The sequence below is a fragment of the Lonchura striata genome, chromosome 3 (genome assembly GCF_050655825.1).
Source record: "Lonchura striata isolate lonStrDom1 chromosome 3, ASM5065582v1, whole genome shotgun sequence".
Taxonomy (NCBI): Eukaryota; Metazoa; Chordata; class Aves; order Passeriformes; family Estrildidae; genus Lonchura; species Lonchura striata.
The window spans coordinates 30,422,071-30,443,652 of NC_140705.1; the positions used below are offsets into that span (position 1 = coordinate 30,422,071).

The following is a 21,582-nucleotide window of genomic DNA, read 5'->3' on the forward strand; positions in this document are numbered from 1 at the left end:
ATGTCGGACTGGGACGCGAGCAGCGACGAGGAGCGGGGCGCGCCGGACTGGCCGCGGGCCGCTGCCGCCGCCGGGCCGCTGTGCTGGTCGCCCAGCACCCCTTCGTGGGGCCGCGCCGCCGTGGAGGGCGGCGGGCGGCTGGGGAAGGGCACGGGGAATTCTGGAGGGGAAGGGTGGGAGCCGCGAGGCGCTGAAGGCTCCGGCGGCCCGAGGCGGGCGGCGCGGCAGCGGCCGCCCCGAGCTGCGGCCGGCCAGGCTCGGGACTCCGCGGCGCCGCTCCGCTTCCAGCTGGATAGCGCCCTGGTCGGAGCTCTCATAGGTAATGGCGGGTGCACCCCCGCGCCGGGTGCTTGACCCGCTGAGGTAAGCGGGTCGGGGGCAGCCGGTCCCCCCAGTGTCCCGAGGGAGCGCATCCCTGCCTTCCGTCAGTCTGGCCCCGGAAGGGCCCCGCGCCCCTCGCGGATCCCGCGCGGCTCTCTCCACCTGGGCATGACCGGGTGCTTTTGCGGGGTTTCCGCCGCTCGCTAGGGAAACTTTTCCACCCTAAAGCGATCGAGTTGACATCTGTTTCTCGAGGCCAGCAGTGTGCAAGTGTTCTGAAGCACCTCTATTCATATGGAGGAAGGGTGACAATCTCTTGATCTAATTTTACTCCTCCATCTCTTGTACTGAAGGGCATTCCCTTACTCACAAACCTTGCATTTGATTAATTGACGAAAGATTTGCCTGCAGTCTCCAATGTTTGGTGTCACAAATTCTTTTATTTGTAGATACACTCACTCATATGAAAGTCTTGGAATTTGGTCATAAACAAAATATGTGTAGGTTTGCGCAGTTTGTCCTAAATCTCTGTAATACCTGCTGTGTATCTTTATAACAGGTAGGGGTGGAGCTAAAATTAAAGAACTTGAGGATTCTTCAGGTTCCAGGATAAAGGTACCATGTGCTGTATGTTGTCAAGAAATGGGCTCTATTGGGAACATAATTGGTTTTGTTTCTGTGTAAACCATTTGGAGGAAGTTGAAGGGTGGTACAATAGCTGTAATAATGCCACTGTTTTACAATTAGTGGAAAGGAACTGGATTTGAGGACGCAACTTGGAGGCTATGTGAAGATAGGCAAAGGTTATTGATTTTTTGTTTACATAAGTTTGTATTTATTTCCTTCTCTTTTAGAAAAGGGATTAAAGGGCCTTTTCATAGAACAAGTTAAGCTTCAGGGAAAAAAAGATCAAAAATTGTTTTCAGTATGTGTTCTTGTATAATGTTTGTCTTTGCAGTATGAAAAAAAAATTCAGTGATGTTTTTGAACATAGGTTACAAGAGGAACCTATGAATCTGAAGTAAAGATTTTTGGCAGCATTGATGTGCAAAATAAAGCCAAGATGTTGATTGACAATCTTATTACAAGTTCTGGACAAAAGTATGTTAGAGGTGGGACAGAAAAAGGTAAGAAATGTGCGGTTGGGGGGAAAATATTATGGATTGTATTCCATATTTTTGGTAGTTTGCTGGAGTGTTTTTATATTGGTAGTATTTTATAAAGTAAGTTAACTTAAACCTTGTTCTTGGGCAGTGGCATCTTCTTAAAACAGAAATACTACGATAGCCTCGTTTTTTCAGCTATGGACAGTTCCCCCCTCTCACCAAACTGCCAGCATTCCATGAAAACCAGTTCCTGTGTGTTTTCAACAATGTTATGGATGCAGAATGTTATACTACTTTGGTTCTTGCATTATCAGTCTGATTCCTCCAAAATAACAGTATTGGCTCTAGTGCAAGTTTTAATCTGATATCTGTGGAGTAGTACAATTCAGTAAGGCTTTGTAAAGATAGTCTATAAAATGCTGATAATAGCATGGGCCATGCTGACTTCCTACTACTTTCAAGGAATGTTAATGTCTTATGATTTGATGTTGCACTTCATGGCTGGCTTTACTACGCTTTCCTGTGGTAGCTTTGTTCTGTGGCTATTGAAATAATTTTTGTATGTTTGGATGCTGCTTATATTATTGGTATGTCTTGTATGTGCTCCCAGCAATTTTTTGCACAGGCAAACACCTTCAAAAATTGTTGATCTGGTGCACTAATGAGGAAGCAGGGATCCAGGAATTATGTTCCAGCATTAGAATAAGGACTGGAGTAGTTGTGTGTTTCCTCTTTGGAAGTGTCCCAGAAGGTGGATGAGTATATTTCACGAAACAAGAAATACTTAAAACTACTTAGGCTTTGTGACAGTGTTATCCCAATGTTTCCTGCCTTTCCACTAATTTTTCACACAGCTGTGTTGCTATTTGTATCTTCAGTGTAAAACTGCACTTAATTACAAAGTGTTAACCTCATCAAAAAAGTATAGTATGTAACTAGACTGAGACTTTATTGTGATGTTGTTGGATGCTTTAGAGTTAAACTTTGCTCTTCAGGCTATTAAAGCTTTCTGTCTGCACATCATGTACTGGTTTCACAAGTTTTTCAAAACCTTGCTGCACAACAAACCTAGTTTATAGTGGGAGGAGAAGCATTTCATAACCCATCATTACTTCCTTTAAGTAGCTAAAGATGTTGAAATGTTTCCCTTTTTATCAAAACTGAATTTGTACACATTTTAGCAATGTTTCAGGGCAGAGATCTAGGAAATCATTTTCTACTTACATATATGTTTGATGTCTATTTAAAATATATGAGGCCTTGCAGTAGAAAACGTGTTTGTTTTGAGGGGAGATTTTTCCCCATGGTTTGTTCCATCAAACAGCAGCATTTTGTTACTAACTCTGCAGGAGAAACCTTGAACGTTGTCAAGCCTGAAAATAACCCAAAGAAACCAGTAATTAACTGGGCCTCTCTTCGAGAAAACAGGGCCAAATATGAATCTATGAAGTGGGCAGGTTAGTTTTACAATTTTCATTGTATTATACTTGTCTTTATGTGTTAAATCTGTTGGAATGCTTAAACATTTCTAATACCATCTTTGAGATTGACTGAATCTTTCAGAGTCCAAATTAGTGATGTATTTGCAGTGAGCTGGCCATGTTAGCATTTTTCAGTGTGGTCATGGAGGATACTGATTACTATGCCAAGACTTAAACCTGCTACTCATGGGGTAATTTGAATGTCACCCTTTGAAAATAGTGCTGTTTTGTATATGGCCACCGGAACAAAAAAACCCTAAGAGTTGTTAAATATGTTACTATATATGTTAGTAAAAATTACTTCAGTACTTGAAATGTGGGGAAGTGGGCTTTTTTCACAGTTATTGAAGTGTTTGTCTCAGCCATCACCTTTTTACATGAGCAAGGGTCTTCCATCACTTCCAGCTAGTCTCTTAGCTCAAGGCACATTCTAGGTCCTGGGCTTTCCATCTTAAACTTTAGCAGACTTGCACTGACTCTATTATTTCTTGCTGATTCAAATTAGATTTTTCTGATTGTTTAAGGCTTGCCTCCAATTGAGAAAAACTTTTACAAAGAATCATCCAGGACTGCATCTATGTCACAAGAAGAAGTGGAACTGTGGCGGTAAGATCATTTCTTCAGGGAATCATCTGCTTGGCAAAAATTACTATTAAACTATAAAGCTTAGAAAGTGGGAGATTAAATACTGAAACATAGACAGTAATGCTGGGTTCTTTTTAAGAATGCTAGTTCTTTTTAAGAACTCTTTCTTGGGAATGAAGCAACTAGCAGATGGGATTATTAGTTGTCTAGAAAATTTACTTCAGGGATTTTCTGCTTCTTTAAAAGTGTTTGATCTGGTTGAATTTCAGGACAGAAAAAATTCATAAAAGTCACTGACTTTTGGCTGTTTCTTTGCTTTTCATGAGACAATATGTTCACATTTTCTAGGTCTTTCCAAATAGGATTCTTCACAGGTTGAATATCTTTTGGTTGTGATTTTTTCCCTGCATTTTTTAGCCAAAACTATCTTCAAATTCCAACTTTTGTTACTATTGTCTTCCTTTTTTTTATCTATCTTGTCTTTACAAGCACATCCTGGTGAGTATATGCTTCAGTTAACTGCATCTATTAATTTTGATCCAACAACCTATGTCAGTACCTTGCAAGGAAAACGGATCATCTGTTTCAAATTACTTGGTTCAGGTCCTGGCGATAGTTACAGCCCTCTTTAGTAGTTATAATGAAGTTAGTGAGCATTATTGAAGTGTTAGCTTTTTATTACTTTTCTTTTTGCAAGATGTCTTTTTTTCTTTGCTTGCCAGAGAAACTTTTCCTCAGTGAGCAAAGCATAGAATTGTTCCCAGATGTTTTCACCTTTTCCTTTAAAGTGTATGGATGTGTTGTTCTTAGAGCTAGTGAAAATTACAGAACGTTGTTCTTGTAGGTTAAAAATATGTATTGAGGAATAGAACTTGTGTGATAAAAGAATTTTTTTTTCTACTTCATCTAATCAGTTCACTAAGTAGAAAAAGGCAGAAACTGAAAGAGATAATTCTATAAACATGAGGGGAAGTTGAATTGCCCATTCTTTTCCTAGTTTGCACACCACTTGAAAAGCTTTTTACTGAACAGAATCTTCAGTGGAGTACAGGCCTGTAATCAATATGCTTATGCAGATGTCATGGTTTAAAACCAGATGGAAATTAAGTTCTAAGTAGGCCCTCTGTTCCCCTCGCACCCTCTGGTGAGAGAGGGACAAAAGGCAGAGATTATGGGTTAAGAAATTACTGGAAAACATCAATGAAATAAGAAAAAGAGCAACAACACTAATAAAAACATTGTGTAAAAGGTGATTGCATGCAAAAATGCTCATGGAAGTCCAACCAATACGACACCACCACAGCCAGCACCGCACAGCTCTTGAGACAAAGGAGAAAATGGTGGATGAAACTGTCCGTTCCCATGGTTTTTTACCCAAGCCTGAGATAACAAAAAACAATGATGCCAAACCTGCTGGTCAGACCATCTGCACCACCTTACCTCTCCAGTCACCATTTGCTGTCCTAAGAAAAGGAACAAAATGGCTATGGAGGGTCATTGGCTTTTTCTTCCACAGGAAACCCCTTTTTCCTGGAAAGTGAAATTATTTGGGTCAATCAGAGTAACAATCTAGGCATGCTCACATGGCTTCAAGCTCCCCTCACTGCCAGTAGGAGAAAATAAACTCTGCCCTTGGCTGAAACTAGGACAGCATATTTATAGCTCTAAAATGGAGGAAGCTTTGGAACAGCAGTTTTTAATATAGTCTTTTATATGTGTTGTGATTTGGGTTTTGCCTACTTTTAGGGGTTTGTTGTTCCGGGGGTTTTTTTTGGAGCTTGTCTTACTGGTCATGTTCTTTTTCCAAAATTGTTCTGTTAGTATTCTTTGGAGTATCCAGGTAGCTGCTCTGAAAACAGTTGGGGGAGGTTTTTGTCAGAATAGAGAATTCTGACAGATAAGTTGACGCCATTCATCTGAATTCTGGGTTGTCTTTAGGGTTTAAAAACTTGTCATACCTGCTTAATTTGTAATCAGGTATAATTGTAGCCTGATAGGAGTGCAGTTCATGTTAATAACCATATATAACTTCAAATTAATTATTCTTAAGAAAAAATGTAATAGATACCTCTAGGAGGAAGTTCCTATAGAAGGACTTTTAAGGAAGATAGAAGACTTACTCAGTCCCATTCAAGAGACTGAACTTATTTTTCTTTTTCAAGGAGTTTAAAAAAAATTTAAGAAATACAATCTTTTATATTGGTTCTAATTTTTCTGATATTGAGACTTTAAAACAATTGCACTATTTTATACAGGAAAGAAAATAATGGTATAACTTGTGATGACTTAAAAGAAGGTGAAAAGCGCTGCATTCCCAATCCTGTTTGTAAATTTGAAGATGTATTTGAGCATTATCCTGATATTATGGCCAGTATAAGAAAAGTTGGTTTTCAAAAGCCTACACCAATTCAGGTAAGTCTTCAATTTTGATGACTCTTTAACTGAACCTTAAGAGAAAAATGAAGACTACATTTAAGTATTTGTTGTTTTATGTTAGTCCCAGGCATGGCCAATTATACTCCAAGGAATTGATCTTATTGGTATAGCGCAGACTGGTACTGGGAAGACATTAGCATACTTAATGCCTGGATTCATTCACTTGACTTCACAACCAATGTAAGGACTGCTCACAGGTCTGATTTGTTTAGCTGTGCATATTTCCTCCTGCACTTACTTCCTCCTGCACCCAACTCCTGAGATGATGTTCTAGTAATGAAGATAAAAATCATATATTGAAAAAAAAATATTATATTACAAATCTCATGGAATAAGCACCAAATTTGTCACCAGAGATTCCATTAGCAGCAGTGTGCAGAGGAAGTTTAGAACAGTATTAAAATGTTCAGTGTTAAGCATGATGGACTTTGCCCATCCTGATATACCAACATTCTAAATATGCTTTGTTGCAGATCCAAAGATCAACGTGGGGGGCCTGGAATGTTAGTTCTTGCTCCCACTAGAGAACTGGCACTTCAAGTAGAGGCAGAGTGTTCAAAGTATGCATACAAAGGAATTAAAAGGTAGTCTTGCTTTTCACTGACTTAAGTAATATCTTTTTTCTCCTACTAATTGTGATTTAATTCACCTACTCTACAATAATTGCATTTAAGAGGGGAGGAGATAGTAGTAAATGCAGCATTTATATTTTCCCAGTTTTCAGACTTTCTGTTTTGACTAATCCCATGGTCCAAGTCTATGAAGCTTTTCTGCTTCTTTTCCTTCTGAGTTGACAACTAAGAAGAATCACACAGAATATGCTGATTTAAAAGGGGCAAGGATCATCAAATCTGGCTCTTAGCCGTGCACAGGACATCCCCAAGAGTCACACCATGTCGCTGAGAGCATTGTCAAAACACTTAAGCTCTGTCACGCTGGTGCTGTGATCACTTCCCTTGGGAACCTGTTCCAGTGCCCAGCCACCCTCTGAGTGAAGAACCTTATCCAATCTAAAACTTCACTAACACAGCTTCAGGCCATTCCCTTGGATCCTGTCACTGTCACCACAGAGAAGAGATCAGTGCCTGCCCCTCCTCTTCTCCTCATGAGGACGTTCTCTCTGCAGTGAGGTCTCCCCTCAGTCTCCTCCAGGCTGAACAGACCAAGTGCCCTCAGCTGCTCCTCACACAGCTTCCCCTCAAGGCCCTTCACCATCTTTGTTGCCCTCCTTTGGACACTTTCTAATACTTTAATATTTTTCTTCGATGGTGGTGCCCAAAACTGCCCTGAGCACTTGAGATGAGTGCAGAGCAGGACAATGCCCTCTCTTGCCCAGCTGGAGATGCTGTGTCTGATGCCCCCCAGGACAGGGTTGGCTCTCCTGACTGCGAGGGCACTGTTGACTCATGTTCAGCTTGCCATCAACCAGGTCCCTTTCCATGGCACTGCTTTCCAACATCCCATTCCCCAGTCTGTCTGTAAATCCAGGTTTGCCCATCCCAGGTGCAGAATCCAGTGCTTTCCCTTATTGAACTTCATGTGGTTGGTGGTTGCCCAGCCCTCTCATTTGGCAAGGTTTCTCTGCAGGGCTTCCCTGCCCTGGAGGGAGTCAGCAACTCCCTCAGTTTTTTATTGTCTGTGAATTTGCACAGTATCTCTTTCAGTCCTGCCTCCAAGTCATTTATGAAGATGTCGTGAGGGCCAAGGATGGAGCCCTCTGGGGCCCTTCTGATGACGGGTCACCAGCCTGATGTCGCCCCATTCACTGTAACGCTTTATGCCTGACCTGTGAGCCAGTTGCTGACCCATCCCATGATGTGTTTATCCAGCTATGTGCTTGATATTTTGTCCAGAAGGATACTGTTAGAGATAGTATCGAATGCTTTACATCAACTGGCTTCCTTGATCATCTGGGTGGGTTACATTGCCATAAAAGGAAGTCAGGTTTGACAAGCAGGACTGTGTGCCAGCTGTACTGGCTGTGGGCAGTGACTACATTGTCTTACAGGTGTCTGTCAATACCTCCCAGAATAATCTCCATAACTTCATCAGCAACCTTTCTGGATTCCAAAGACTGCTCAAAAATCATTGAGAGAGACTTTGCAATGACATCCGCCAGCTCTTTGAGGATGTTTGTACAAATCCCATCATGCCCATAGATCTGTAGAAATCCAGCTGGAGCAGCAGATCCTGCATAATTTGCAGCTTAACTGGGAGTGGATTATTCTCAGTTGTGGTTCTCCAGCTCAGGGCATTGATATCCCCTTGATGCATCATCTGTGTTGAAGACAGGGGCAAAGAATGCGTTAAACAGCTCTGCTTTGTCTTTATCCCTGTTTGTGAGGTGACCATCCTCATCCTGTAATGGGCCAATGTTATTTTTATGCTTCCTGTTGCTGCCTTTTCCTAAGAACACACTTGGCTTTCCTTTCTGAGATTGCATTGCTGAATAATGTTCAGGTTCTTGCCCACACAAATGTTTCTGTAATATCATCTTCTAGCATGTTGACCCCGAATCATGTGGTATAGTCCATCTCTGTCTTTTTTTCTTTTTTTTTTTGTTAAACTTTATGGTATTTTCATCAGCCCATTTCTCTAGCCTTTTTGTGGTTCTTCTGGTAAAAGCCTAATTCTCTTGAGTATATCAGCTTCTTCCCCAATTTGGTTTCATCCACAAACCTCCTAAGTGTAGATCTTCAGTTAAGCAATTAAACAAACATTACTGTACTCTGAAATTTGCTTTTAAGGATCTCTGTGAACTTTGTGTAGCCCTCTGAATAAGTCTTACAGTCACCCCAACAGCAAAACATCTCACTTTTGATGGTACTGTTAGGAAAATCATGCATCCTTTCATATGTTCATCTATTTTTTGTGTAAATATTTTCAGAACAACCCAAAACATACGAGCTATCATTCTTTCACAATTACTTTCACTGCAGTTTCAGCAGAAAACTTGCTGAACTGTTGAGGGAGTGTCATTCAGTGTTAATTTTATTAATTACGCAATACTGTCAATCACACTTACTGTATTCTTTCCACTTGTTAATACCAGCTGACACTTTTAAAGCAACATGGTGGCATTTATTGAAAAGGATTGACTTTAGCTGAAATTTTATACACTACGTCTGTAAAACTTATATTTTACAGTATTTGCGTCTATGGTGGTGGGGACCGAAAAGGACAGATAAACATGGTTACCAAAGGTGTGGATATTGTTATTGCTACTCCTGGCAGACTGAATGATCTTCAAATGAACAACTTCATAAATTTGAAGAGCATAACATATTTGGCAAGTAACTGATATGCAATGAATAATGCACCAGCTGGGAAATGGTTGACTTGGTTTGAATTTAAGCTTTTAATGGAGTTTTCTTTAAACTTCCAAAGTATTACTTACAATACAGCTTAACAGTGAAATTGGTGTTGGAGGGATGATTCACACTTACTATGATTGCATTGCAGATGTGAACTATTCCCTAGGAAAAATAGGCTTCTAGCACAGCAAGTATTTTAAAGACGCTAAATTGTTTTTTTTCAGTAATGGCATTCATTTTGTCAGGATTACTTACTAATGGATGAAATGCCTTTCTGAAGTTGTCTTTTCCTTTTCTTTTCAAAGGTTACCAGTGTCTCAATTTTTTAATTAGAACTTGTGTGATAGCAGAGTCGCACACAGATATTTAAATGTTGGGGGACTGATTTTCTTTTGATCTCAATGGGAAAACAGCCTTGTAAACATTATTATAGTCCTTATGTCTTCATTTCATTTTTGCATTTTCCTGTGCTAAACAGGTAAGACCATTGCTGTTTGTAAAATGCTTCCATATATTCAATTTATTTCTAACTAGTTTGTGAATTGTTGTCTAGTTTGACAATTTGGCCAAGCTCTCTGTTCACCCCACTACCTTGTGAGAATTATATTCTCTCCATGTTGTAACAGCTTAGCTCCAATTCTAGGTGATAGTTGTGAGCTTACTGGCAAGGCCAGCAGTGGTATAGCATCATTTGGGAAAAAAGTTTATTACAGGAAGACAGGAGAGTAGCATTCTGTAGAAGACTAACAAGTAATAGCTGAGCAGGAGGAAAACAGGCCAGAAAACCTGCATTGTGAGGACTATAGGAACATAGGTCACCTTTCTGCCAAGGTGAATTGTAGTCATACCACAGGCACACAGTGTTTCATAAAGCAGTGAGTATTGAACAAAAAGCATGTTTCAGTATGTGCAGTATATACTGTAGTGTGACATTGCTAAAAAGAATTGACTATCAAATTGAAAAGTATGATGATGTGAAGCAAGGAGGAGAGACATTTTTTGTTGCATGACTAGCAGCTAAATGTTTTCAGAAGAAGCAGTGCAAGGTCCATGTAATGTGATGTAGTTAAGGTCTCATGCCTCAGACTTTAAGGAAATTCTGTTCTAGCAAAGCCCCATGTGAAAAATTGGACATTGAAAACTCTATCTTTTTGTGATCTTCCTATATATTTATCCTTGTTCTTTGTGATTTTCAATATATATAAGATGTATTCTGTTTCCAGAGCTTCATTGTCAGTTTTCAGCCAGCAAATAATTTAATCTCTCAGCTTTGCTTTAGGAAAAAAAGAGTGGTCATAGATTTCACATTTGCCACCTTGGATAAAAATACTCTTCACTGAAGAGCTTCATTTACAGCTTTCATTAAAGATATTACTGAGTCTTAAGAAGGTTCCCAAAGTTAACTGAGTGTTACTTGCTAATATGATACAATTGTTTCCCAAAGGACTTCCAAGGTCAGATACTGGGATACAATTGTTAAAACCCAAGCAAATATACCACCCCCCAGAAAAGAAAAACAACACCACAAAACCAAGCTCTTGTTAATTGTGCCTAATTAGGTACTGAGCCCAAGGTGAGTTTGAGGTTAGGATTTCTCTTCTTGCCTGACAGAACCATCAAGTTGATCAAGTCTTGATTCAGATTTTTAGGAAGCCAGTTATTCAGGATAGGCTGTTGTTTTTCAGTATTTCAGAAGTAAGGTTGTAGATTCTGTCATAAATAGTCCTTTGATTGTTCAAAATACAAGTCATATGAAATATGCTTTTTATTTCCTGTGTTCACTGTAAATCAGTGTTCATTCATCAGCAGTCTGATGAAGTAATCTTAATTCTTTGGACTTCATGCTGATAAAGCAGAAGGAAGGAAATGGGAATTGTGCATGAATAATTGGGAAACATTTAGGAGAAAGTGTAATTAAAAATATATATAAATCATGAAGGAGGATGTAAAAGGTAGATTGGAGTAGTGCTTATATTCTTCAATACAAAAGAAAAATTGTGTTAAACTTACCAATAACTGATTTAAAACAAAGGAAAGAGGAAATTAAATAATTTTCAAAGAAAGAACTGGCTTGTAATAATTTCTTGCCAAGAAATAAAACTGAAATGAACAATATTAACAAACAAATAAATATGTATATGTTTAAATATAACAAGAAACCTAAGATTATATCTGTTGAAGGACATTTAGATTATAAGCTAGGATGAAGCTGTGACACATTTGAAAAAATCAGTACTAATAGCTACTTGACATATATTACAACCTTTAATCTTAATGAAGCAGCTATCAGAAATAAGAAGTACATTTCAGCTATCTGATCCATCTATTAGAAATAGATGCTTTCTTTTCCCTCTGCAGCAAAGTGCCAGTGAGCTTAATAGCATAGAAAGCTTCTACTGCGGAAAAAGGCATAGCAACCAACTCTTAATGTAAAATCAGTGATGTTTCAGCCTTGCTATTCTATTAGAGATCATGTAGCTAATTACACCTCCATGAGCCCTTTAAAAATAAAGAGAATTAAGAAATAGAATTTTTGTCTCTCAGTTGATACTTTGTTGTTCTTTCAGATATTTACATAAATAATGTACTAAACACCTTTAATATAATAAAATATCAGAGAATAATGGAGCAGCAAAATTAGGACAGAAAAGGATTATCATCAATGTCTTGTATTTCAGCATAAGTGACTAGATATTGTCAATACTTAAAAGCACAATCCATGTAACTTTAGTTTTCAAGTAGAGTTTCTATAAATCAAAGGAGATAAAGGAGTCTCAGATGTCAGTCTTCTTTCTTTGTATGAGGTTGAAAACATTGGTAAGTGTGCTTGTATATTAGAAAACTTTTTAGTTCCAAAGAGTAGTTCTCAGACCTCCAGCTCACTTGTTCATTTCTGGCTTTTTTTAACCAGATGAAATAAGCTTGTGCTCTGGGAGTTGTGCAGTGTACTAATATGTGCCAGAATGTATGCTCTGGCCTTTTTGTTGCTTGTAATGAGGAAGTAAATTGATGTGATATTTTGATCCTGTATAAGATCTCTAATTGAGGTAGAAATGAGATTTCCCCTTAAAATTTCAAACAATTTCTTATGTGTTGAGCAGGTTGCTCCCCTCTGGGTTTGGTTGGTTATGGGTTTTTTGGGGTTTTTTATGTTTGTGCTTAATTTTAGCCATCAGCCTAATTATTGGTAAAACAAACAGTTGTTTTTTCTTTCTTGACTTTAAATGCTCTTGAAGGGACAGTTTATTTTCTTGTTTTGCCTACAAGTATAATAGTGAATGAAAAAGTGTCAAGGAAATTGAGGAGGTAGAATAGAAGTTGACCAGCTTTTGCAGTAAGTTATGGAGAACATTCTGCAATTAAAACAGCTACCATTAAAATATTTTTCTTTGCAATGTCCTGCTGAAAAAACTGTTATCTAAGGACTAGGTAGAATAAAGAAATTTGTTTCTGAACAGGTTTTAGATGAGGCTGACAGAATGCTGGATATGGGATTTGAACCTCAGATAATGAAGATCCTAATAGATGTACGTCCTGACAGACAAACTGTTATGACGAGGTATCTAAACATGATAGTGCTCAGGATGTGAACATAAGGTTATTGAACAAGTTAATTTCAAAATAAATGTGTCAGTTATTAAATTTTTTACTAGTTTTCTTTCTCATTCAGTCTAATCAGTCCTGATGAGTCATTTGACCAAATTTTTCATTTTGTACTGCCTTTTCTGATTTTTTACATCAAATATAAAGACAGTTGAATTGTCCCAAAAAAAGGAATGTATCCCGTGAGTGCTGGAATTTGCCATATCAATTTAAAATGCCAACTTACAGTTCTTCATCTGTGACCAAATGTATTTCCTGACTTTCTGATCAGTATCTGTATCTGTATCAGTATCTGTACCTGGATTAATTTTGAAATCATGCAGCTTTTGGGAACTTAACAATCAAATATCCCAACAATAATTTTTTGTTAAGATGTTATTTAAGAAAGCTGACTAGAAACTTGCTTATTAGGTATTGTTCAATTACGAAACTCAGCTGAGGCTTCAATAGAAAGGCTCCATAATTATTGCCTGTACTTTTAAGCAGCAAAATTACCTTTTAAGCTCAAGTGCTCTTTACTATTAACTTAAGATTAGTTATGCTCAATCCTGTTACTGCATATATATGTGTATAAGAAAGGAAAGAAAAGAAGACTATGATGAAATTAATCAATTGGAGAAGATTTGGCACACTATTCTCATGTGTGTATGTTTTCCTCTTCACTTCCTGTTTAGTGCTACTTGGCCTGATGGTGTCCGTCGCCTAGCAAAATCCTACTTGAAAAATCCCATGATTGTGTATGTCGGCACTCTTGACTTAGCAGTAAGTTGTCCTGTTATTTTTTAGTTTTTCCCCTTTTTTAGAAGAACCTATGTTTAAGCCAAGCAAAATTTTTTGCTTGTAACTAACTTTATGTAAGTAAATGCGTGTATCTTTTGTAATCAATCTGAGCTTTCAAGAAACAGCTCTGTGCTATTTATTTTAAAGTTTCCTTAAAAGTTCAGAGAAATTTAAAAAGTATAAACCAATATTTTTGCTGTAACAATACCTGGAAGTCTTAGCTTTTCAGTAGAACACATAACAGGTGATAAGTATCAATCATATTGAATGTTCTACTTCACTATGCCACATGTTTTTGTGTGATCCCTTGATTTTACAACCTTAATTTTGGTTCAGCAAGTTCTTGTTCTTTACTTGGTTTTCCTTCTGAAGGTCTTCCTTCTAATGCATAGAGATCTTTATCTAAATTTGTCTTTCCTAACTGCATCTTTCTCAAATGAAGTTTGAGAAAGCTTTGTACTAAACTCTTGGAGAACACTTGCCTATAGCAGAAAGTATGTTTTTGAGTAAGAAGCGTCTTTAAAGTCCAAAACTTCTAAACTGTAGTTGCTTATTTGTCGTTGTTGTACAGCTATGTGTAGTTGGCTTCAGTACCAGCAGAGTTTACAGAAACAGTAGTTCTCCCAAGATCTTAGGAAATTTTCCTTTTCAGTTCCGTTTTATTTTTTTAGTGCTAGGGAATGAGGAAACCTAGTATCCAGTACAGTTTTCAGTAGAAATAGAGACAAAGTGTGCTTTTTTTACAGGAGCTTCTCTTAATTGAAGAGGTGACATCTAGTGGAGGGGGGAAGGGCTCCCATGTGGAGAATCTTTGTCTACTTGATTGAACCTTCAACTCTTGCCACAAGATCATGATACCATGCCATGAGAATGTCTAGACATTTTATCCTACTTATTAGTTATACCTTAGATATTCTGTGGTAACCTTCAGAGGTAATGGAGCAAAGTTTTTAATGAACTGTTATAGGAATAGTTAAAACTGATCATTTCAAAGAGATTTACAGCATCTTTAAAAGCCTGTAATTTCAAGTAAGACTGCTATTGTTCCAACTTGCTTTGGAGTAGCATAAAATACTTGCAAATTAAAGATTTTAAATGTGTTTTTTGCTAATAATATATTTCTTTCACTTGACTAATCGGTACCGTTTAAATCTCTGCAAATAAATGGCTTGGCAAACTGCTTAAAGGTAAATTTTATTATTCTCCTAAAGCAATGAGGAAACAAGAAATCTGCATTGATTGGACTCCTAACTGATACATATTAAAATATTTTTTTATGGTATCATATATTGCTAGTTTTGTAACATGGCAATATGGGAATTAACAGAAAAAAATATGATTGTAATCTGTTTCTACCTAACATTCCTTTTTGCTGTTTGACAGGCAGTAAGCACAGTACAACAAAAAGTTATTGTTATCCCCGAGGAGAAAAAGAGAGCTTTCATGCATAGCTTCATTAAGTCTATGAAGCCAAAAGATAAGGTCATCATTTTTGTGGGAAAAAAGCTTACGTATGTAATCACTTACCAGTATCGTCTCTGTTTGGGTTTTTTTTTCCTAACAGAAATACTGAATAGTTTCTTAGTTCACATAATAACTATCAAGTGTAATACCTCTTCTCCACAATGTGCTGCTAGTAGTATTATCATATTTACTTATTTATTCCTTCAGACTGACTGGCAGTTTGTATCTTTTTTAATATCATTAATGGTGGTGGTGGTAAGTCTCAGTTTCACGTTGCTCAAGTGGGATGTTTGGATTCTTTGGGATACATCAATGTGATGTACTGTTTATTTTCATACACCTCTGGTGTATGCAAGACCAGATTAATGTGAGAGGTGGTCATTGTATCATACTTGAACTTCTTGAGTGAACAACACAAAAATAATCTAGTATCCCTTTAAGGTGTAAATAAAGGTAAACATTTCTATGTGGATGAGACTTGCTTTGCTGTTTTATAATACGTATCAGCTGACCTCAGTAACATTTTGTCCTTAAGCACATGTTTAGCTTTTGCTGTCATTTTACTGTCTTTTTTATTTAAATCTAGATACTGCAGTATTTTGGTTTTTTTTTTTTTCTTCTGTTTTAAGAGCCATTGCTTTATTTCACCCTAGAGCTGATGACTTGGCAAGTGACTTTGGTATCCAAGGAATTCCAGTACAGTCTCTTCATGGTAACAGGGAACAATGTGATCGAGAACAGGCTTTGGATGACTTCAAGAAAGGTGAGTTTGTACTGAAGTACTGGTTTGTTTAGGCCAGACTTTTAAAGCTTTTTCTGTTCAAAACTTGTTTATTTCTAAGTGTCATGTCTCTTTAGTACTATAGAAATTAAAATATTAAAGAGCTCTTAATTATATATTTTTTTTTATTAATTTGACAAAAAAGGGCCCAGAAAACAAAGAGATTTCTCTTGAACAAAATTTTGAATGTCTGGGAGTTTAATAATTTAAAGTACGGCTAATTTTACTTTTGACATTTCTGGAGAAATCGTTATTTTATGTCTACGGAATGGTAAGTTTAATTGTCAGATGATGGTGCTTTCAGTGAAATAGTCCTGCTCCAGATTATGCTAGTAGGGTTGTGTGAACACCTATATGTGAACATAATCCAGGGTTATGTGAACCCATGCTAATAAAAGACTGGTGCTTTGACAAGAGTGTCAGCTGAGAATATAGTTGTTGAAGTTTTTTTCCTTTGGACAAACTCTTTATATCAACCAGGCATATTTCTTTTTCTGCACTCTGCTGCTTTTACTTATGAAATGCAAGTAATAGTAAAATGACATTTTGGGTGCTTACTTACCAGCTTGTATTTGGTGATAACTCAGTGTAACATGCAACAAGAATATTTTTACTTTGTGGTAAGAATATTAAGTGCATTATAAGCTAGAAAACCAGTAGACTGGAGTATGTTTTCTGTTTGTTCCTTAAACTCCTGTTCTCTTCCTCTCATACTCTCAACTTTGCCTTCTACTGTAGGCAAAGTTCGAATATTGGTAGCTACTGACTTGGCATCCCGTGGCCTTGATGTGCATGATATTACTCATGTTTTTAACTTCGATTTCCCTCGCAACATTGAAGAATATGTTCACAGAGTAGGTCGTACTGGAAGAGCAGGGTAAGTGTTCACCAGAAAATAGTAATGTATTATGAGTGTTTTGTTATGTTTTATGCACTGCGCGGGTGTTTTTCTTGTCAAATTCTAGAGGCTACAGGTCCTGTGGGGTGGGGAATGAAGACTTCAGTCTATCAAAATATGTTCTAGAAACACACTGATTTATGTCTTTAAATTGAAGGCAAACAAGTTTCACTGAATTAAGAGTGTTTGAAAGCTGGTTTAAATATGAGGAAAAATTAGAAAAAACATTTGCATTGATATTCTGGAATGTTACTTCCTCCTTTATCTTTTCATGAGCTCTGCTGATTTGTTTAGTTTTCTGGACACCACATTGAGAAGAAGCATCTGTAGGTTCAAATTCTGCAGCCAATCTTGGTGGTGTCATTTAGTGGTAGTTGTTTTGGATACTGCTTTCCCAGGCTGATACAAGTGTGATTTTTCTCATTTAATCATGATATGAATGTGTGTCTCTTCATACTTAAATATGTTGTCATTATGTTATGTTTATTATGTAAAATTCTAAATTAGCTGTGCAGTTGCTGCATTTTACATGAATTGTTATATGCTGATTTTTATGAAAAGTTGCTTTCTGTCATGTGCAGGGTTAATGCTCAAGCCACTTTTATTCTATCACCTCAATAATATTCCTGTAGTACACTTCATTACTGCCTAGGTCAGTATAAAAGCCTGGCAAGAGTTGTTTGTAAGATCAGCAGTTGTTTCCTTCCTGGTTTAGGCGCTCTGGGGAGGCAGTAACACTTGTCACGAGCAATGATTGGAGATTTGCGTCCGAGCTGATTGACATTCTGGAAAGAGCAAACCAAGTAAGTATACATTACTGGGTAAGATTTGTATTGGTTCTGGATTAGTACCTGAAGCATGTCATGAAGGTCTAAGACTATTTAAATCCTTCTTGGTGAGTATTTGTGGTGTCTCAGGTAAAGAAAATGGATATTTTAGTCTGTCTTGTCCTAGATAGCCTTAGCTGTATTTTATCTTACAGATGAGTCCCAGGAAAGAACTGTGAACTCTTACCAAAGCCTTTCATGTCCAAAGAAAAAGTAACTAACATATATATTGAGGTCTGCAGAGAAATAATAGGGTTTATTTTATGTCATTATATTTTATTCCATTTGTGTTTCACTTTTGGATGCATGTACCAATTTCTTGTTTAATGGTCTAAATATTAAAAATATTTGTATCAGAAGAAGCTCAACTGTCTTATCTGTTTATTGTATCTGAGAGTTGTGACACCTGCATGTACTCTTCCAAGTTTTCTTACTGCTGCTTGTAAATAGTAGGGGAAATGGAACTGGAATTGAATCTCTTTCTTTAAACAAGTGTATTTTTTCTGATACCGTATCTGAAAAAACAGATAATTGTGTTACTGTTTCTTGCTGTAACAAATTGCCTGATTTATAGTAAACCCTCAGTTCAAGTCCTGACTTGAGCTGAAATTTTGTTTGTTTGGGTTGCAGTGTTTGTTTGTTTCATTTTTTGGATGGAAGTTTGAGTACACACTAAATGAACTTATCTAGAATCTGTGGTTTTTACTATAGACATTTATTCAGACTTTAAATCCTGGGTTAGGACTTCACCTCAATCTTCTGTTGTATAAGTCTTCTTTGAAAGATACTATGTTGCTTTACTGCAAACCTAGTAAGATGCTTTTGAGGGAGGAAAAGGGGAAAAAAAGGTGTAGAAGAGTAGTCACCTAATAATTCCTTAAAGTTGCAGATTTGGGGTGGGGTTTTTTTTGCTTTGGTTTTATTCAGAAAATGCAAGAGGTGAAACCAGTAATGACACTGTGAAGCTACTTTAGAGGTGCCTTGAGTTTTTTATTCTAAGTTAGCAATTACCTTTCAAGTCTTGTCTCCAGCTGCAGACTGCAAAGTTCCCAAACTGGTTGTGGTTTTTTTATAATGTGTGATAGTTCAACTGCAAACAAGTCTCTGAGTTCAGAGGAGAAAAGAGGAACTCTGAATCCTTGTTTTCAGAAGTTACTATTACTCTTAACATTATTCTCAAACTTAAGTTGTGTCTGATAGAAAGGAAGTATCCCTACAGACAAAGTGTTGGGGTTTTTTCTCATGATGATGAAAATGCCATTCTTTCAGTTTTAAAGCATCAAGTAAAAGTAAGAAAAAAACCTAAATTTTCAAAATACTTGGATTTCAAAACAAGTTAGTTGCTTTCGTTAGCCAAATGTTCTCTGTGATTTTGAATCTACAGATTATATAAAGAAGAGCACATACAACAAAAAGGTGTCTATGCTGAAGGAATATATATATATATAAATGCTTATTAACAAGCATGGATGGGTTTATTGGAAAAACAATAATCTCTGTAATACCTGCAACCATATAAATTATGGCATCTTTATCCTTTTCTGTTTTCTCATTTACTACCCTACCCTAGCTTGTATGTTTAGCAGATACACAGATTGTTCATTAAAAACTTCAACAAGCCACTAGATACTCGTTATTACCTCACTGGGATTTTTATGTTTCTGTATCCTTATTTCTTCCCACTCTTGCCTTGTGCTTGCTCAAAAACCACTCTTGCATGAAATTGTTACAGTTTTGGTTTGGAATAAGAGCTTCAAGCTCAAGGGAAGGATCTGATACTGGAGAAGAAAATAATCCCATATTTCAACTGAAAAATAACTTTGTCTCATTACTTCTATCTCCATTGATTAGCCTATTGTGCATTTCAGCTAGATACATAATTTTTAACTTTATTTTTAAATAATGTTTGAAACTTAGGCAGAATGGACTCTTCCAGAGTTGTCATATTTTGCCAGGGTAGTTGCTTACCAGTAATTCAGCATGTAAAACATATACTAGCAAGCTGTCTCTCATGCCAGCTCAAGAAAAAGTTGTTGATAGCAAATAGCAAGCATTGCTCAATTATAAAGCCTGACAAAAGAAATGGAAACTAAAGTAATATGACTTCTGCTCCACCGGACCTTTTGTCCTGGCTGCATTCTCCGCCTGTTCAAGCATTGCCAAGCCCAGGCACATTTAGTGAGACTTCTAAGGTATTTACGTTTGTTTGTACTCTGCTGTTTACATTGTATATGTGCCACTGGCAGACACTAAACACAGACAGAGTAATCATATTAATAACATGTTCACACATTGACCTTTGCTCTGATCAGGAAACTCATTCTGGACGGCCTGACTTCCACCACTTGGAAGGCCACGTGCCATTGCAGATTGCTGAAGTGGGCTGGCTTTTACAGATCAGTGATCCAAGACCTCTTGACAGTACCCAGTTGCCCACTGTGCTTTTTGCAGTAAATATTGCATTAATGTCAGCGTTTTGCCCAGCCTGGTTTAAGAAGTCTTGTTGGGATACTGCCTTTGTTCTGTGAGCAAAAGAATGGTATCAGGGTTATTTTTTCATCACTCAACTAATAAATCTGTCTGTAATTCGTCACATCTGGCCTCAGTTGTTAAGAACTCTGAGGTGGAAGTGTTTTCATGATACAATTCACCTTTTCTACATAATTACAAACACGGTAAAAACCCCTGTGGATCTTGGTAAGGTGCTCTTGTGACCTCCCAGTGGTGGAAGATCTGACCATTTTCTCCTGCCCTTCTTTCCTTGTCTTTTAGCTTTGTTCTGAGCACGTGAGAACCATTCGTATGACAACACTTTCTTTAAGTCACAAAGTTTCTCTTCAGAGGCTCTTAAAACTTCCATAAGGAATTTAATACAAACCAACATTCAATAGATGTATATAGTATGATATCACCTTTAAGTGGCACTGGATGTTTTTATCAGCTGTTCGTTATAACTAAAGATACATTTCCATTTGAACTATAATGTTGTAATTTGCTGTTAGATGTTGCCATCAGATATGGTGATACAAGCATAGATATATTACTGAAAATCCAGAGACACTATGGTGATTATTTTTCAGTATATTTCAGTACAATCTTAGGTAAAAAGATTTCTCTCTGCATTTCTACAGAAAAGAATCTGCAAAATGACAGGAGCCAGATAAATAATGAAATCAAGTTTGGGAAATCAATAGCATTTTCATAAAGCAGAGTCTGAAAGTTTAGATTTATTTAAAATTCACATTGTTTTTTTGTCTGCTTTCTTATTAGGTAGTTCCTGATGAGCTTATTGCAATGGCGGAAAGATACAAACAATCACAAATGAGAAAAGAAATTGAAAAGGATATACAAAGACCTTGGAGAAAGTCTTCAAAATAAGTGTAATGCCTTGAAGCTACTGAAACAGAGAAAGTGATTTTAATTAGTGTTAACTTCCATAGTCTTGAATTTATTTGTTTCATTTTGTGTTTGTTTGCCGTACCTGTCCTATTTAAACAAACTTCTCAAAAGCGTCTTAGAAAACTGGATTAACTTCATATAGGAATAATTCTGGTTTTGCACTTGGACACTATTTTCACATAATTTTTTTTTCTTATTTGATGTATGAAACTTCTGAAGCAATTATCTACTGGTTAAAAACAAATATTGTGGCTTTGTTGGTTTGGGCTTTTTTTTTGTTAAATGCAGTATTACCATATAAGAATGTAAAAGATAATTTTTCTTTTTATATTCAGAGAACCAGATTATTCATTGTAAGCAACGTTTGTCAATGTAGTTTCAAAATACTCTACCTTTGCCTTGATATGCTGCTGGCATGCAGGATTTCTCAGGATAACGAAAACTGCTGTTTGCCATTGCTTATGTTTGCTGAAGCAAGTTTTCTTTATTCTTATTTTAAAATGTAACATTGGAGGTCATTTTTGTTAAGACTTGTGGCCCAAGATTTTTTGAGAGAGGTCTGCATTTTCTTGTAATGGAGGAGAGCA

The 21,582-nt window shown here is 37.1% G+C and overlaps 1 protein-coding gene across 1 annotated transcript; it reads left to right on the forward strand.

The window, feature by feature from the left end:
- On the forward strand, positions 1–21,580 carry DDX43 (DEAD-box helicase 43). The gene is made up of 16 exons (XM_085576401.1): positions 1–319; positions 881–936; positions 1,316–1,448; positions 2,777–2,884; positions 3,433–3,514; positions 5,749–5,905; positions 5,991–6,109; positions 6,403–6,513; positions 9,077–9,218; positions 12,702–12,802; positions 13,521–13,608; positions 15,010–15,137; positions 15,744–15,853; positions 16,610–16,748; positions 17,485–17,572; positions 20,867–21,580. Exons 1-16 carry the CDS (start codon positions 1–3, stop codon positions 20,972–20,974), a joined length of 1,989 nt encoding a protein of 662 aa, XP_085432527.1. The 3' UTR covers positions 20,975–21,580.
- Positions 21,581–21,582: the final 2 nt, after the last annotated feature.

Coding starts and splice junctions, on each gene's coding strand:
- DDX43 (XM_085576401.1), top strand. CDS start 1: ATGTCGGACTGGGACGCGAGCAGCGACGAGGAGCGGGGCGCGCCGGAC. Junction 5,906..5,990: donor AAAAGCCTACACCAATTCAG/GTAAGTCTTCAA, acceptor GTTTTATGTTAG/TCCCAGGCATGGCCAATTAT. Junction 17,573..20,866: donor TTCTGGAAAGAGCAAACCAA/GTAAGTATACAT, acceptor CTTTCTTATTAG/GTAGTTCCTGATGAGCTTAT.